This window comes from Vanessa tameamea, chromosome 25 (assembly GCF_037043105.1).
Source record: "Vanessa tameamea isolate UH-Manoa-2023 chromosome 25, ilVanTame1 primary haplotype, whole genome shotgun sequence".
NCBI classification, from domain to species: domain Eukaryota; kingdom Metazoa; phylum Arthropoda; class Insecta; order Lepidoptera; family Nymphalidae; genus Vanessa; species Vanessa tameamea.
The window spans coordinates 8954925-8974683 of record NC_087333.1 but is presented as its reverse complement, the minus strand read 5'-3'; the positions used below and the strand labels follow the sequence as shown (position 1 = coordinate 8974683).

The following is a 19759-nucleotide window of genomic DNA, read 5'->3' as shown; positions in this document are numbered from 1 at the left end:
AAATGTCGTTTTTAAATTGATTTCATTCCGTCTTTATCTCGTTTTTATATTTTTTTACATTAAATAACGAAATGAAGGTAATCGTTTAATTATAAGATAATTTTTTAGAACCAGTTTTTTAAATAACATAAAATAAATTTTTATATTTAAAATTGTAATTTATTCATTAACAAGCTGAACAAAAGTCTAGAATGTATCTCGAACTTATTTTGCTAAGATGGCGCCCTCTAGTAAATGAAGTGTCAACTATCCGCGTGTCGTCCATGTTCCGAATGTGGTGTGACTTATTTTTGTTTTGTATTAATTTTCAATATAGTAATTATAAATGTGAAATGATACAAAATGTGTTATCCCATATAGTGGAACCTTGCTTTGGCTGAATGGATCCCTACGTTGGGTGGTATCAGCCCGAGCAGGAAGGACCCGCGAAGCGCTTGTGGCTTCGTATCTGGGAAACTCAAAGTGAAACAGACAAAATGAACCTCAAAAACTTAGAGAACGCTAATCCTAATGTGAATAAAGCACAAGACTTTATACCATTAAACGAAGTGAACGGTGAAAATAGGAATAATAATTATTTTAATCCTACGCGAAGGAAAGCGAACGATAACCGCGCATCTACGTTTAACCTGAATCAAAACCACGATGCTCTCATAGGCGAATACGGTGGCTGCCCGTGGCGGATACCTAATTATAATTACAAGCCTGGAGTTTTAGGGTAAGTTGTTTTTCATTTCGTTAGCTAACTGTCATTGGATTTGACGTGCACAGAGCACAGGCCGAGGTGTGGTGTCTCGTGGGGTTGACAGCGCGGGCCGGCGAACAGGTTTCGTCATTGGTGGCCGGAAAAATATCGGGTAAAATTTTCAAATGTCGCATCCCTTTTGATTAGATCATAATTAGCATATTAAGTTATTATATTAATCGATCATTTAAATTAGATTATAAATTTGAATGAAATAATTTCAGTATTGATGAATTATTAATGTCAATATACCCTTCTGTTATAAAAAATGCAATATCTTAAATTTAAATAATATTAAAAGACAATTTTACATGTGAGCTCATGTGCCTTTTAGTAGCTTAAAATAAACTTCTATTTCTTTAAGAAATTTTACTTAATAATTATTTTTAACAAGTGAGTTACAACAGGATAGTTCTGTTTACACCTGTAATTATACATTGTTGGACTAGGAATTATAAAACAAATCTATTTTTATAGAAAGTCTAGGTAGTAACAGTTATTTTTCTTATTAGAAGAAAGTTATTGTAAATATTGTAAGTTAAAACCCTTGCAAATTTTCCATCTGTTTTATTAATTATTAAAAGCTGTTATGTAATTATTTTAAAGAATGTCTTGCTTTTCATACTAACTGCTGTTTATGGTGTATCTTTATTTTCCTTACAAAAATGAAAAAATATATATTAGTAACAATTATAGAATAACATATAATTTTTAGAAAAATAGTTGCAATCAAATCAATCAATCAAAAATTTATATGTAGAGAATTAACATTATTATTATATTTATGTCTAGTTAAATCTTTTCTAGTTCATTTTTAATTTAACTTTTTGTAGTGATATAGCTTAAGTTTCATGACTGAGTTTATTGCTGGAGTTTCATGTCTTTGAGTACAAATTTTATGAATTATAAACAATAATATGTTGAGAGGTATACAACAGTACAATTTTACTTCTCTCAGGCAGGCAGTTGAGTGCCCTATTGTTGGATGAGACATTGATTAGTGAATATAAAAATCTATGTACAATATTACAGTTTATATATTTTTTTCCGGTTCGGAATTACCCCAGACTTGAAAAGATGCATTGAAGTAATTTTTGGATATTTTTGGATATGGATATCAATCTGCTAATAATCATGCTATCTTAAGATGTTGTGTCCCTCGTACCTGTATGCCCATGCTATGAATGTAGTAGAATTCTCTTCTTCCAAAAAACTCTTTCTTAATACATATTTTAAACATTATTACTGATTTGATGATTATCACTTTTTAAAGATATAGATATAATTACAAAAGAAAATATCTGGGGTGTAGATTTCATTAATGAGTAGAAAATTCTATAAATAATTTTATTTTTTTTGTATTTCAATGTCAAAAAGATATTCTTATACAGCAATCTGCAGTGAATACTTAGTTTTGATTATTTTGTTGTTCTATTTCGATACATATTGTAAGAGATCTTGATAAATGAACCGAAGCACTTGAAGGGAAACCTCCGAAAATAAAGAAAAAAAATCTAATTAGGTAACATCTGGTAAACAGATAATAATATGTATGTGTTTGTAGTGTGTGTGGAAGCTATCAATTAATTCACTTAATATTCAGTTTTATTGCTCATTGGTATCACTCAAATAATCTTGAGCGAGTGATATTAGAAATGAGGCAAGTGGATTAAAGTTAGCCCAAGGGGTCAGGATTGATTCTGTGATTTTTTACATCACGAGGTGTCCCATTAACCATTGCACTATTTACTGTAGGAAAAAATAACCATTTCTTACAACATAAATGATGTTTAGGTGGTAACTACCCGGATACACTAAACTGGGTACAGTTGACCACTAAACTGTGAAACCTATCTCTATATGTCAAAATATTTAAATAATGTCATTAGTAGAAGTAATGGTGTCAAATAATTTAAGTTTTATATTTATTTATTGTTTATTTTAATTACATATCATGGTATTATAATTATCACTAAAATGTGTGTAGGTTATCTGCTGTTGCTAATATCCGAAAATTCCGATTACTAATATAACAGAAGCCCAGAAACCCAATTTTTATTGTATGATTAAAATTCCATTACTCAAACTCTTTTTAAAAAAAGGGTGCCGTTTAATGGATTACTAATATTCCTATTTACCCCTCCAAATGTGGGTAGGTGTCCTCACAATGTTACCGTCACTATATAAGTTGAGTTATAAACAGCTATGCTTACTTGTGTTATGTTTCAGTTTGAAAGGTAACTTTCTTCGTTGTTTTATGTTGGCGCTGCTGTGGTGACCACTTACCACCACCACCAATATTATGTGTCAGGGTTGTTATGGAGCTCCGTAAGCTTAGCCGAAACAAACCGTAACCGATAAAAAAATTAAATTTATATTAATTTTGTTTTTGCATTTTGTTACACTTAAAGAGAGTAGCTAATTGCATTTTAAAGCTATTAGGTTTATTTTGTTATTATACCGAATACTAAATAATAAACCTGTAAATAAACTGCAACTTTTTCTTTTAAATTACTAAATATAATATCCATAGTCGAAACTGTCCGAAACAATTGGATAATCCGAAATAATTTCGTGTCCGTGACCATATCTGAAACCGATTAAATATTATTTATATATCCAGATCCGAAATGACATATTCCTAACATCGCTGTCATTTATATATAAAAAAAAAAACTCCGGATTCAAACCCGCGATTTCCGGTTTAGGTTTACGTATTCTTTCAGCCTTTAACCTTTATCACCGAACCAATACATTAGATTGTGTTAAGAGTCTAGATCGACGACTAAACGTGCTCTGAACAGTGTGTCCAACGAACGAAAAGCAAATCTGCGGTATCATTCGGGTTCCGTATCCGTATTCCGTATTGACGACAGATGCCAGCTTTTGTAGAAGATATATTTCCTCAGCGATATAACAAAACGACTCTTACTGTACTTAAACCAAACGTGTTTACCATTCGTCTAGTGTTTATCTGTTATAATTTCTAAACGATGCCAAAGTATATAACATTGGCATCGCTTAGAAATTCCATCGTCAATGCGGTGTTAACAAGGGATCTAAGTAGTTAAGCCAAATTACGGGTATGTACAGTAGCATCGATGTTTGCACTTGCTCAGATGACTATGTACTTGTCATTACTGTCTGAAGGAAAGGCTATGATGTCCTTTGCTTCTGTCATCACACCGACCTCACCGTGGAACGCGGTAAGACAAGGTATCGCTGTTCAGCATACAGGCTTTGTTCTTTGCCCCGTGCCACCCGTGCCACCCGTGCCACGTCATAATCCGCATTCGCAGACTGCGTTATTATTCATGCCACGTTTGTAATTGAATAAAGTTTGCTTTGTAACTGTTTTGTTTTAATCACCTGTATATTATGATTTTTATTATATGTATTATTAGTGCCCGTTATATGCAAAAGAAGTGAAGCTTATATTTCCGTATTAAACCTTACTATACAGCGATACATACGAAAACTTGATAGAACAATTATTTGAAGTCGTTTTGAGAGATTTTAACTGTTTTTTGTTGTTTGTTGGTGTTATTCAACACATTTCAACTATAAGCAACTTTTTATTTTAATTATTTTTATAAGCGAAATAAAACATAGAGCCTTTTAAATATAACCAATTGGAATATCACGCCGCTTTATCTAAGTTTTTTCAAACGATATCCTGCTGCTGTAAACGACATAATATATGTTCAAGCTCACGTTCCACGTCATCATTTGTCACGAAAATGAAATCTTTCACAGTTCGCCGTTGAATGCATCCAACAGTCCGAATCGGAATTAGTAATTTATTCATACAACCCAATTTAGACTAAACTTGTCTCAAGTGTATTCGGTCCGGATACTTGTGTATATGCAACTTGCATTTAAAGCTTCAATGAATTTTCTCGGCCTCGTTCTAAATAAACGAGAGCTGGATGAGTTACCTGTATATTGATTGATACTAATGTCTATAAATATATTAATAGTGGAGCCGTTAGAGTATTAAGATTTTAAGTAGCTGCATTATTGATATTTTCCCCATTTCTGAAAGTATATGTATAAACATGAAGGAACACTTAAAATTGTCTCCTATTCCTTTCTATCGTTAAGTTCTCCGTGTTATATTTTATATTGAGCTTTATTTATCCCTTACTTTAACTGTTTTATTCAAATAAATACATTTTAAATGACAACATACTCCAAATTTTTCTACGTTTCAGTCTTATGCCAGTTTTTGCCTATAGTGCTCTATAACAAGCTTTGTACAAAAAATAATGGAATCATGAGATCGCCTTCAATTCCGTCAAATACAAGGGAATTACAATTGAAGAGTTTTCTCTTACCACCAAACCTGTACCAAGTTCCAAAAGATTCCATTATATTTCCTACAATGAAGTCAGCAGTCAGTGGCAGATACATGTCAAAATTCAGTGTGAATGTGCTGCAGACGACCTTGCGAGTCAGTGCCCTCTGCGCGGAGTCGATCATGTGGCGTTATGTAAGAGGCAAACAAACGAGCCGGCCTTTTTAACTTCCGATGTGTTAGTGAAAGTAGCCATAAGTGAAGAGTACTTGGCTCGTCTTATAGTTTATTGTAACAAAGTGATTTAAACTAAGCAACTATAATACAGGTCAAACGTCTAGTACTGATGATTTACTAAATATGCTTTTGCTGGATTTATTGTAACCGAAATAATGTGACATATTTTTGTGTAACAGGTGTTTGTAATTTTTGTTATTGAATTTTATTATTAAAATGGGCTCTTAATTACCCGGCAAATGTCATATAACAGCACCGAGGTTACTCGATTTGTGTCACCGCCTGCTCATTCTTAGGTCATGAAACCTGCCTACATCTCAATCTCGGTAAGATTATAGTCATCACACAATTTCTATCGAAGATAAGATATCGGTATCTCAATTAGTTCTTCCCCGATCATTTGGATATTTTAATGGGCACACCTTTTAAACGTCAAGTTTCCAATGTGATAGTAAAAACAATCACGTGTAGATTGCTCGTTCGCTCTCGCGTCGAGGTCGCCCGGTCTCGTCTAGACTCCGAATGCCTAGACTAGAACTTATACGCTTATACGCGTTTAATGAAATGGAATAATGGGATTTTTGAAATTATGTCAAATTAAATTGAACGTTAAGATTTAATGATGTACCAATGAAAACCCCTTCCTGGGAAAGAGGTGATAATTCTTCTAATAGGGTTATTTTTGGGTTGTTTTATCTCTAGTATATATGAAACGTATTACGCGTGTATATATGAAATCTTTATAGTTTTACAATATACTGAGCGCTGGGTGAAAGGTCTGGCGGTAAGGCCGCCCACTTGCCATGGAACTACACGCATTCCACAGAGAGAAAAGTTTTGAACAAAATTTTAAGTGTAAGATAATTTGAAAGTCGTCTACGTGAGTCCGTGAAGATTAATTCATTGAGAATTTGGGGAACACTTTAGACCTGTTTTGATTCCTTTGACGGTGAAAATTGACGTACCTATAAATTGACGAAAATTGATTCATTAAAAGCTGATTTCTGATGAAAATAATAACGCGAAGTGCGTTATAAGAACATATAGCCAATAAATGAGCTACACGAAATCTATTTCGGTGTATATTTATTCATAATGAATACTCATGTTTTGGAATAATCACAAATCATGTTATAATTATAATATTATTTAAATTTGTAAACTATAAGTCATTTTGCATTCAACATTTAAAGTACAAGTAGATCTGGGCCAAGGCTGGCTGCTTATGTCGTCACTCCGTGAGCTGTCACGTTATCTTAAATCTCTGGATTCTGTACAGGAAATCTGAATGAGACATCTAATTAATATTAGCGGAAGATATATGTTACCTAATATTTTTCTAGTATTTTAATTTTTAGTCTGTGATAATGGGAAGGATCCGCTTCTTTTTTCTCTTGAATTTAATCAAATTTGACAAGGGCTCGTCCGTTGTAGAGCCTCTTAAATCTGTATCAGTAGCAAATTGATAAGAACCTAAAAAACATTGTTTACTTTATACCTCCGAATACGGCATTTACTTAAGTTTATTTTATAAAACTCATATAAGATACGCGGATTTATTTAAATTTATATTGGACCAACTCATGGTAAGATTTCGACACCGCCCGTAGACATTGGCGCTGTAAGAAATATTCCATTCCTTACATCGTAATTGCGTCACCGACCTGGGGGAACTACGAAGCTCTGTCCCTTGTGTCTAATGACACCGACTCACTCGCCTTTTTAACTGGAACGCAACAATACTAAACAGTGCTCTTCTGTGGTAGAATAATACTTCTACGAGACTAACCTAATACGCAGCTTTTACGATTAGTGATCCCTTTGCCGTGCCCGTTTGTTCATCTGTGTGTTACATGTTTGCTTTATAAATATAAATTGTATAGTTGGAGACCGATATATGTAATTATCAAGCAATTGCGTTGGTCATTTTTACTCAACCACACCACCGAGTAAAATGAGCTTCTCTTGAGGATAACTAGGTGTGAGTTCGTGGATACACTTATGGCTGAATTTTATCCAGATGAGCACGAAATATTTAAACAAAGCACATGAAAACTCAGTGGTATTTATCTTGATTTACATCCTCAATCTTTGGCTTAGAATCACGCTTTCAAGCCAACTCTGCTAAGTATTTTGCTTGTATAGACGTAATATGCTTAGTTTTACCATTCCCATAGTTTGCAAAAATGATTAATTACTATTTGAAGTTCGTTTTGTTCATGACCAAATACCGCACGTGTGAGTTTTGACATAATTAATAATCATAGATCGCGGAGTGCGCGGCGCGTCTCACCCGACAGTTGTAAACAAACTTAAGCGAATATTATCTGAGATTAAATATCTATCGCTGTCACGGTTTGATTGATACGCGTTATTTTCGATACGGAAGTGACGTAGTAACTAATACACTGGGCAAACGTTCTTAAATAAAACCAAAGTTAATAGACAAAGAATTAAATTTCTTTAAGCACCCTAACTGTAAATTCTCTCGTAGAGTTTAGGAATGTTAACAACACTTCGTCATTAGCTCGGCAAACCTGCAAGTTTTTCAAATTTATTGTCTTTGGAATGTTTGTCAAATTGGTGTGCTCTTTAACTCAAAAAAAAATTATTTTTTTTTTATAGATATTGGACAACATCACATATATTAAAGTTATTTTGTTTTTTAATTGCTTTGAGTAATTTCAATTCAGCCGATGGCCCAGTCGTTGCGACACGTGTATCTTAATCCATGATTGCGGGAATCAGTCTGATTAGATATTTTACTTCTTTTTTGTTTCTCTAATATTATAATTTCATGATCTAAATTGTATTCATAATTGATTCCCATCTCCTCAAGCGAAGAGTTTGACCTTAAGACCGTAACTCGCTTGCTCGCAAAATCGAAAACGTCACTCCCGTCAATCACAAAATCTCGCGAATGAAATCGCGGCTGTTATTTTTCGTTACATAAAGGTAATTAGTCGTCTAATTTGATTTAAATAGTTTCATAAAGACTTCTAGTACGGCGTGACAACAGTTTATTCCGGCCTCCGTGAGGCGGGTATTGAATATCGTAAAACTCGACTAGCCTGGCAATAAACTGGAGCAATGGCTAAGCTGGGTCGACGACCTGCGAGACTAGACTGTCTATTCTAGACTAAGTCTTTATGATGTACGTCACATTATTCAATGGTATTGATTTAGTTCTGCTGCGTGAAATTCAACATGGAATTTTGTGTCGTATTATGACTTAGCTATTATAAAATATTTCTTTGTTACCAATAAAGGACATCAACTCGTACGATACTACATTCTGGGTCAAAACTATCCATCAATAATCCTAAAGTTTTGATTGCGAATAAAAATGTGCGCACATCAAAGATAACGTATTCGTGTGCAGTGTGCGTTATCTTTGGTGTAGTATAATAGAAATGATACACCAAATACGGACAACGCGCCTGCGAAAATATGATGATTTGAGGATAAAAACGACTTTGCAGAGATTCGTGGAACGGTTCTGGTAATGAGGGCTGTCTCCAGTTTCATTGGATACTTTATTATTTCCCGCGGTTAATGGTTACTTTTCACAGCAGTATCGGCGAAGTTACGTCGGTTAAATTAATACTTGATTTCTTTTTTTTCTTTTCCTGTAGTAATTTTTAGGTCAGAGATTAAACTCGGAAGCGTCATCGTTTAACGAAGATGTTGCGTTAACTTTGATCTTCTGATTTAGAACTTCGTAATGAAAAAAATGTTTCTTACCTTTTACCTTCAGTTCGCTTGAAGCTACAAACTTTTTACAATACGGAGTTAACCATGAGAATTGACTGTATTTTATTTCATAAACTCACAACCATGAATAAGATTCATTTCAATTCAAAATGTTTTTTAGACGAATTTTATAATGATTGCAATGTTTGTCTCCTCAGGCTCCACGAGGAGATCGAGCACTTCTACATGTACATGTCTCCCACGGAGACGGAACACCTGGTCCGCTCCACAGTCGTCAGCCGCATCCGCAGCACTATCCTGTCCCTGTGGCCTCAGGCCCGCGTCGAGGTGTTCGGCTCTTTCCGGACCGGCCTCTACTTGCCGACGAGTGACATCGACCTCGTAGTCATCGGTAAGTGAAAATATACACTCTTAAACGCGTATTCGATGTTCTATAATGAAATAATAAACATTTAAAACTTTATTATAAGAGCAAGCAAAACATTAAATAATATTTGAGATTAGAACAATAATGTATTCAGATATAGAGATTATAAGAAATCAAAGATCTAAACGGAGTACTTACAAGAAGGGTTTTGATGCAATTTATATTTCTGAGATATAAGGATCAATTATTATGAATATTTACGTAATGATTAAGACGACATCGTATAATTATGCGCGCTAGCTTGGCTGAATACACATCACCTGCTGAATAGCCAATACCATCTGCACAAATTGCTTTTAACTATGAATTCCTACTTACAAGTTTAAAAAAAAATCCAAGGGAATTATATTCAACTAAAATATGAAGTTAAATTTAAACGTCGAAGAAGCGAAACGTATAATAATCCGAGTACTTCAGCATCGAAGTACTGAAAGTTTTAATAAGCAATCGATCAGTTTCTGTATTAGTACAACTAATGTTTGATCGACCGCGGTCTCCAAGCCGAGCTGAGTTGAGGATTACGTCTAGTAAAGTTTGAGTGCGGAGACTGAAGTTTCTCTTGAGACTTTAATCAATTAACCCTGAGATATGTAAAGAATTACGTCCTATTTAAATTTAATTGAAGAGTATTATATATTAGGTAAGATGGTCGTAGAAACATCTACAGTAACTACTGAGTTTCTTGCTAGTTCTCCTCTGTAGAATCTACGTTCCAAACCGGTTAAGCTTCACTTAATATAGTTTGTAATATGACGATTCTTAACTTGAAAGTATATTTTGATTTGATTTGATCTTAAAAAATCTTCACGGCAAATCAGTCCTCTCCCGTTGGAGCGTGTCTCTGTCTTGGTGCTCATCTCGCCTTTCCGGTGAATGTTTTACTGATAGTTGATGGATGCAGACGTGGAATTAAACGTAACAACAAATATGTACTAGTTCTTGTTTAACCTGTAAACTTCGCTTATTATATACACACATACTCGAAGAGAAAAATCGTCTCAACTATTTTTTAAATTAATAAATCTCATAAATTATATTTTAGATTGTGGATATGACATCACAGCAACCAAATGTTATCGTATTTTATCAAACAGGCTTCACACTCGACTACCATATTTAATATGTGAATTGTAATCTATAAACTGAATTTTATCAATTTTAGTCTTTATATGTTGTAATACTTATTAGCAGATTATTCGTTTTTTTTCGGCTATTCTATAAGAAACTCAACGCAGAAATCAGTACTAAAATGTCGCCAATTTATTTGTGAAGTGAGATAAGACGAGAAGAATATTAAATAAGACTTAACACGTGCGTATCGTGATATGAACAGTATTCATAAGCTCTAGATGTAATTTTTTTTAGTATTCATATGCCTGGATTTGTAGTTAGGACATGAGCGACGAACTATATACTGTTTTACATAATACATACATATATCTCCTTATTTGTGTTCCATGTCGTGATCTGTTTTCTGTGTCGTATAAAGATAAAAATAAACGTTGATGTTTATATCAATCTATATATATAGTGTTAGATTAATACAAATTTCGTATCGGCCACAAAACCAGCGTCGTGAGTTCGTCCCGAGTCCGAGACTCATAACCTGTTTACTAGGAGAGGTGTGAGTTGTGAAGGTCACGTGAATTAGGTCCGCATAGTAAAAATATAACAAGCGTGTCAACGTTTCACGTGGATTAAATCCTCTTCTCTCGAGGTTCGGAGATCTTACGACCACGCCGCTCCAGTGCGGACAAACATACGTAATTGTATCTAACGAGCAATTTTCTTCATGATGCTTTCCGTTACCATCGAACACGAGATTAATTAAAAAAGGCATTCCTAAGAAAACTCAGTAGTGTCGCTCGGAGCAGTACTTGGTATTATTGTGTTTCGGTTTGTGGGGTGAGCCAGTGTAACTACGGAGCCAATGTCTGTGCGCGGGGATGACCACTTGCCACCTTTTGTCCGTCCGCTTAGCGATGTTATATAAAAAAGGTTATCTAACCACTCGATCATCTCGACTCCAAATAAATACGCATATGTAATAGAGCTCCCTATTAATTCCCCGGTTGCGCTCTATTGGACTAAAAGTGATTGCATTTCCCATAATGAACTATTAACTGTATCGGCCGCCTCTTGTTTTTGTTTCGGGTGGTCGGCGCGCGTGTTGCTATCGCGACACTGCCGACTCTTATCTGGTCTATTTTAGTGATCGAAGGCGCAAACTTGTTCAGTAGCTCGTTTATTTTGCACGAATGGGATTTTAGATGTTTGCGCGGCACGAACGTTCCGCTGACGTGATGTTAGGATTTTTATAAATGTACTAATTACGAACGGATAAACTAAGCAAACTGTACTCGATGGTGACGTTAAGTATTATTTAGATGGTTAAGTATTGAAAAAATAATAATAAGCTTATTAGCGTTAAGTTCTTCATAGATTAAAAACTGACGGTTCTCACAAAATCAGACTAAAAATATAATCATTTAAAACGACGCATTACGTCAGTCCTAAATTAAAGATGATTTAATCAAGCGAGTATAAGTGATAAGGAAACAATATTAGCAATTACATACTAATAGATGTACAATTTCAATCACAGGAGAAGTAATGACGAATGAATAACCTAACATTGAATTTAAATGATGTAATTGAGATCTTGAACGATCTATGGTAGCCATTATGAAACTGACGTTTTGAATGTCGCTGAACTTGATATCGAAACTTTGGACGTAAAATTATAAGTAGTCAAGTCGGATAGTGGTGTTTTATAGCCGAGCTATTAGCAAATCGCATGATATGTGTTGATTGATCTAAGGTTTCTTTAACTCCAGTCCTGTGATTAAAATAGGCTGTAGTCATCAAGGCACATAAGCAAATCAAATAGTTTATTTTATTAGTGATAGACGTATTGACAATGTAAAAATTAAAATGTAGAATCATAAAAGTTTAACAATCAGACATTTCACATCGAATTTGATTCGGGTCAAATCGAGCTGTCAAGCATGTTGCAGCTTCAATAATAATAATTAGTCAGTTGACTGAAACATTTCTAGGAACAAAGATTATTAACGGGGATTAACTTACTTACTAACTCACTTTGATAAATATCATATAACCGTATATGATACGTAATATGTGTATAACGCTACTGTTGACGCTGTTCTTCAATAAATAATCAAAATATATTAAAAAAACTGCATTGTGTGTGGGGCGCCACAAGTTGATTTTCTAGGATCAGTTCTATTGCTTTGTCACACATAGGAATAAGCAGTGCAAACGCTACAATTCGCTTACAAAACGCTACATTTTTGAAATTATTTTCAAAATAAAAACACTCATGTAAGTAAAAGTTATATATATATATATTTTTATGGCATTGGTTGGCGGACGTGCATATGGGCCACCTGATGGCAAGTGGTCACCACCGCCCATAGACAAAGGCGCTGTAAGAAATATTAACCATTCCTTACATCACCTATGCGCCACCAACCTCGGGAAAAATAAATAACACTAAAATTACGACTACTGTAATATGAATGAAAAAAGTTAAAACAGTGTTTTTTTTTTAATATTGCCTAGGAAATATTTTAAACTATTTAGAACGATTTGCAGAAAATAACAGTAGCGTTGATTAAATACCTCACATCAAATTGTTAAAACAATGTAATAATAAATCACATGCTATGCCTACTAATATAATATGACACAGGTGTATACGGGTCGCTTACAAGGTGTGTTTACGAATATTCTGTTTACTACGGGCGGTTGGAAGCCGAGCCCGCAGCCAACATAATTCCATTACGTTTGTTGTTTATTCCGTTTGTCTAGACGTTGCAAAACAGGTAAAACCGATTCAAATCAAATCAGGTAACCTAAATATGATTGTAAATTAAACTTTAATTTCTTACCTGGTTCTGTTAAGCTTAAGGTCACGTATAATTACCACTTAAGCAATAAATTAAAGAGCAATTGAATAAAAAACTAAACGAGTTTATTCTTGAAAGCATGAGTTAAAATGTTGCGCAATTTAATCTGTAAACGAACGAAACGAACTAAGATCGAGTCGACGGAGACATCGAGCGAGTAGAAAAAATTAAAAGAACAAGAAAATTTAATGAATTTGTAATATGATTGAAGTGAAGGCAAACGATTTCGGAATGTTGTTTATGTGTCAGTAGTTGAGATCTATTAATACGCGACAGATGACCGGCGACCGGCGGCCTTCGCGCCGTAATTGTTTAACGCGGGGATCGCGTCACTTCGGCTATTAGATGTGACTAAGCGACGCAATGGGGATCCCTACTACAAAATAACATCGTCCTGAACTTGGAACTAAAATGTGGTAGTAACTACGTGGTATGGGATGCATATAGACTTATTGTTATGGAAAAAAATAACTTACGCACCAAGTCACGTGGCCAGAATCCGTTTATCTACAACTCTTGGCAAAGTTTCCTTGCTAATATTATACATATTTGAAAAAGAAATTTAAATAATAAAAATCGCCGTTATAAAACAAGAATAGATCAACTTTTGGAAGAAAAATGTATCAATTTCTATTGAGCTTATGGATTGAATCAGTGGGGCTGCAACCTTTGCGAATCAATGAGATTGATATCAATTTAACTTCGTTGCCAGACATAAAGGCGCGCGGAAGTCGCGACTATTGAATGAGGAAATGGTATGAATCATATTAACTGCGTCTGTAGCATTTTCTCTGATTCGAGGTCTAACTTATTTACAAATTTGTTTCCGGATATCCGTGTATACCGTAATAGTAATAGATTGAACGGGAGAACGTCTGAAGCGTTAATAGCGCGGTGGTCACGCGCCGCCTGACAAAGTTGTAGGATGAATTCTGATCTCGTGTGCCCGAGGTATGGCCGTCGTCACTCCTTGCATAAACTTCGCGGTTAATTGTAGAACTAAACAGGAATATTAGTGATTGCTTTAAAAAAGGAATTCTATATTGTTTTTAGAGCTTATTGTTATGAACAAACGGTCCTTATACATTTCTTAACTAATCGCGTTTCTGTGCGCCAGTCGAAAGACGTTTGGGCACAGACCCGGTGTAACTGTTGCCGGACTCAGTAGGTTCTCGGTGGAAAGTGCATTCCGAACCGGTGGTTATTTTAAATGTATTTACTTATTTTAAAATGACGATTCACAAACGCACGCCAGAACCTGCGCCGTCTCTATGAATCCTCTGATTTTGATATAAATTTTAGATAAAAAACAGCCCTTTCATTATCAAAAGAAACGCTTTGATAATGAAAATATTTATATAATTATTAAATATATTAAATATTTATCTCACGTACCTATTTCCTTCAGATTTGAACTTTGCCCTATTATTTACCAGGTCAATGGGAGAAGCTGCCCCTGTGGACTTTGGAACGCGAATTGGTCGGGCAGAACATTGCGGAGAAGGAGAGCATCAAAGTTTTAGAAAAGGCCACGGTCCCGATTGTGAAGATGACCGACAAATACTCCGACGTTAAGGTATTCACAGTTGTGCATGATCTGATTAATGGTACTCAGGATATATTAAGAGAACTGTTCTGGTCCATTGGCTATACAGGCTGTTTTCTTAATGCTGATGGACTCAGTTTCTGCCAGTATCAAATAGTAGTAGTCTAGTAATAATAGGCCAATGCAATGTACCTACCTGTCTACCTCCCTATGTCTACAATGATAGTCGAAATAATAATAAGGAAAAAATCAAATATATTTTTTTTCATGGGTAATAATTGTTTTATTAAAACAGGCTTAATGTTTCTTGAGTCTTATTATCTGTATATTTTTTTTTGGTTTTGATTGATAAAGAACACCCTGTATATAAATAAATGCAAGTATATGGTTTCATTGGACGATAAGTGCAATGTTCAACTCGATGTGTTTAATGACGGTATCAATGTTTATCAGGTGGATATTTCGTTCAACATGAGCAACGGGGTCAAGAGTGCAGAGCTCATCAAGCAGTTTAAGGTCAGTGTCTATTGAATGTCAACAGATGGGGGACTTGCTAATAGTAATAGACGAAATGTCACGGTATATGTTTGAGATTATTTTTTATACTATAACGTCTTGATGATTGACTGCGACAAATATTGACGTGCAAAACTTATTTATCTCGAATCAAAACTTACTACTTACTTACATGGTGGTAGGGCTTAGTGCAAGCCCGTCTGGGTAGGTACCACCCACTCATCAGATATTCTACTGCCAAATAACAGTACACTGTATTGTTGTGTTCCGGTTAGAAGGGTGAGTGAGCCAGTGTAACCACAGGCACAAGGGACGTAACATCTTAGTTCCCAAGGTTGGTGGCGCATTGGTGATGTAAGGAATGGTTAACATTTCTTACAACGCCATTGTCTATGGGCGGTGGTGACCACTTACCATCAGGTGGCCCATTTGCTCGTCCGCCTACCGATATCATGAAAAAAACTGATTTCTAGTTTTTCTATTATGTATGAAGATTTTTGCATGTTCGCCTGGGTAGGCCCGTTCATGAGTTAATGTAGCGCCGAGGATCAATCCTGTGTATTGCTATGTTTCGGGTCAAAGGGTAAGTGAGGCAGTAAACTTACGCATCGACACTAAAACGATACACTTTACAGTTCCAATGAATACGGTCGATGCTGACTACTTACAATCAATGAGGCGTACGACTCGTTAAGCCGCTCAAGTAATTTGGTGGAAAAGTGTGACTAGGGGTCTTTAATGAGTCATTTATCAGCAATTAAGTTTTGAAGCCTATGGTGCTTTAAATTTAGTTTTATCTTGTAAAATGACGATTCAAAAATTGATTTGATTTATTGAGATTCAGACTAAAACTTAGGAACATTAAATTACAAATCATCGAATCGTACGCTTTATCTGATAAAGTTTATATTCCTAAACAATTTTTTGTATCAATAATTGTTCGTGATAGTAGTTTTATAATCTGCGTCATAAATAATCTTCCCGGCCTTGGCGTTCCGGTTGCACTTGAACAAATAAACTTTCGAGTGTTATATCACTCGTGTTAATACAACCGATGAAAAGTTTAAAATAAAACGGATACGGATATTGGTTTGCGTCTGATTTCGTTTCCTCGTTGGCATGAAGAGTTACAGGATTTATTCGATATGTGGGGAGCCTAAATTTATTCTGCCGCATAAGAGGCTTCGAACATTTTGGATCATCATCAATATTTTCGCCAACGAGTTCGTGCAGTAGTTTAAATTCGACCATAATAATTATTCAAAATTTGAGGATCAATTTTATTGCTCTTAATATATTTTTTTCTATTGATAACACTAAAGCTAACTAATAGCTGAAATCAAAAATAAAATCGGTTAAGATGTGGAAGTGAAAAAGGTACTGAACTGTTTTGTATTTTCTATCGATACTCGAACTCTATTCTGTTCATTGAAATTGGCATTAACCAAAACTCTTATATTCACTATGTTTAAATTACACTGGCTCACTCACAGCAGAATATCTCGTGAATAGTCGGTGGTTACCTAGACTGGTGTATCGCAAGTAAAGCTACACCATTTGAATAATATGTTACAGGAAAAGTATCCAGTTCTATCTCGACTAGTCATGGTCTTGAAGCAGTTCCTGCTGCAGCGTGACCTGAACGAGGTTTTCACTGGCGGAATCTCCTCCTACTCCCTGATCCTCATGTGCATCAGCTTCCTCCAGCTACATCCAAGACCCGACAGGCTGAGACAGCCACATAACCTGGGAGTGCTGCTCATCGAGTTCTTCGAGTTGTATGGGAGGAAGTTCAATTACGTTAAGACGGCGATAAGAGTTAAAAATGGGGGGTCATATGTTTCAAAGGATGAAATACAGAAGGTACGAATATGTTTTTATGTACTCCACGTAAGTTGTGCGCTGCCATTTCGTTTCCCGTGAGTTGATATTATACACGAGACTCTTAGCCGAATAAAAAGAGCCCAATAGGTGAACGGCTGAATTTCGAGGCTTAATTTGTGTTTATATAACTGATCTCGTGTTCGTTAAAGGAAGACATTGTGATCTATACGTATCGCAGTGAAGCAAAATAATATTCCAAATCTCATGAATTCTCTTTGAAGAATGCTTTCTCGCCCGAGTTGCACCACTTGATAGCAATTGGGGCATCTGTATAGCAGCTTTGGAACAAAAAGTTTTGGTAATTCAATCATATGACAAACGTTAATCAAAGTTGTAGAACATCGTTCGTCATATTGGGGACTGAATATTTAGCGAAATATTTCCCCGGGGGCGAGACGGAGTACTCGACAGTAATTGTCAAAGTGATCGAACTCGGTTTTCGTCTAAACTATTCAATTCAATTCGAGTCGATTATTCACATATGTAATTTCTCGTACATTTTGGCATTTGGTCTATAATTGCCGTGAGACCGACTAGGTCCGCCTGTCGCAGGTTCGTTTTCTGTTTCATCGTCTATCGAGTTTCTCAGTTCAACGTATTTGAGTATTTTGCTAATTATTCGTCTTATATATGGTGTTACAGTTACCCGGTGTGTTTGAAGATTTATACGGAAACTTTTCTAATATATAATAGTAACTGGTATTTTAATTCGTAGGAAATGAACGACGGACATCGACCATCGCTGCTCTGCATAGAGGATCCCCTGACGCCCGGCAACGACATCGGCCGCTCCAGCTACGGCGCGATACAAGTCAAGCAGGTGACTCTCTCTCTCTCTCAGTATTGTGAACACGTCTGTCGGTATCCATCTTCATGCCTTTATATAGCACAATTAGTCGAATTGTGTTTCTTGGATGATTTAATTTGTCACTAGGCCCATTATTCGTTAGCGAGTCACGTGTGTGATTTCCTTCAAGTCTGCACAAAAAATAATGTGCAAACGGACGGCTTCGACGATGGAGTCGCTACTGGTACACATTCAGGTAACACGAGATTTCTCTGCGATCGATGTATTATATGAATCGCTCGTGTATTCATAAGGGGCTCAATCTGTGTTTGCGTGGTGGAAGTCGAAACAACTAAAGCGCCATACCAGCAAAGAGCAAGATACGTCAGCACGAGTATCATTCCCTCACGCCCCGGGGCGGGGGTCCCAGCAGCGGCGACAGACTAACCGGCCGCGCCGCGTCCGCAGGCGTTCGACTACGGGTACATCATCCTGCAGCAGGCCGTGGCGCCGCACAACGCGCTGCTGTCGCGCCACAGCGTGCTGGGCCGCGTGCTGCGCGTCACGGACCACGTGCTGCAGTACCGGCGCTGGGTGGCCGGCACCTTCGAGCCCTTCTTCTTCCCGCACCGGCCGCGCCCGCGCCGCGCGCCCAGCCGCTCCCCCGCGCGCTCGCCGCCCCCGCGCTCCCCGCCGCCGCCCTCGCCGCCCTCGCCGCCCTCGCCGCCCTCGCCCTCCGCGTCCGACAGCTCGGGCGAGTGGTCGGACGCGCCGCGCGGGCGCACGTCGCCGCCGCCGCTGTCGGCGCTGCAGTGCTCGTCGCCCACGCCGCGCCGCGTGTCGGCGCACCAGAACCTCATCATCCACCACATCACCAGCAACTCGGACTTCAACAACATCCCCTCGGGTGAGTGCGCGGCGCGGCGGGCGCGGCCCGACGGCGCCTGCGCGGCCGCGGCCGACGCTCCCCGGGGGCGCCCCGGGCCCGCGCCCTCCGCCCGGTCTGACCCCGTTTCCGCCGCAGGTGTGATGCAGCAGCGCTACGGCCCCCCCGCGCCCCCCGCCGACGCCAAGGGCCGCGGCTCGCGCTCGTTCTCGGCCAAGCAGAAGCGCTACAACGGCTCCCCGCCCGCGCAGCGCTACCGCGGCGACAACCGCCACAAGAAGCGCCGCCAGGTGGCGCAGCCGCGATGATACCGCGTCGGGCCGCGCCGGGGCCGGGGCCGGCCGGCGACCGTGCCGGCCGACGGGACCGACTGAGTGGGCCGCGTCGTGCGTTCGAGACTAGTTCGAGATTATTTAATGACTCGGGAGACAGAGACTGCAGTGAGTGGCGGGCCCGCGCGCCGACGCGTCGAGAGATGGTGGGCGCCTCATGTTGTGAGCCGGGGGGACGGGTGGGAGGGGGCGGGGTCGGGGTCGGGTCTTATTATAAGTACTGGCTCGTTTTAAGCAGCCGTCTGGTGTACCAGTGCCGAGTGTCCGGAAGAACTCGAAGCGAACGTGCGTCACGACCGGCGGGCGGGTCTTATAGTGTTGGTTACGTTCAAACGAGACGAGTAAGTCTTTCGCGCTCGACATAACGTACCGCGTCGTTCCTTATAACGTAAGCTGTTAAATCTGCGTCCGTGATTAGTGATCTGTACCGAAGTGAGAGTTTGTGTCGTAACACCA

At 37.8% G+C, this 19759-nt stretch overlaps 1 protein-coding gene across 1 annotated transcript; it reads left to right on the top strand.

The window, feature by feature from the left end:
* Positions 1–223: 223 nt before the first annotated feature.
* Positions 224–19279, top strand: LOC113395818 (non-canonical poly(A) RNA polymerase protein Trf4-1-like). The gene is made up of 7 exons (XM_064219017.1): positions 224–718; positions 9191–9384; positions 14789–14928; positions 15352–15414; positions 16990–17277; positions 18014–18118; positions 18554–19279. Exons 1-7 carry the CDS (start codon positions 381–383, stop codon positions 19277–19279), a joined length of 1854 nt encoding a protein of 617 aa, XP_064075087.1. The 5' UTR covers positions 224–380.
* The last annotated feature ends 480 nt before the right edge of the window (positions 19280–19759 follow it).

Bases quoted from the DNA above. Each gene is read 5' to 3' on its own strand.
- LOC113395818 (XM_064219017.1), top strand. From the start codon at position 381: ATGGATCCCTACGTTGGGTGGTATCAGCCCGAGCAGGAAGGACCCGCG. The intron at 719-9,190 runs GTAAGTTGTTTT...TTGTCTCCTCAG, and splicing joins TACAAGCCTGGAGTTTTAGG to GCTCCACGAGGAGATCGAGC. The intron at 9,385-14,788 runs GTAAGTGAAAAT...ATTATTTACCAG, and splicing joins CATCGACCTCGTAGTCATCG to GTCAATGGGAGAAGCTGCCC.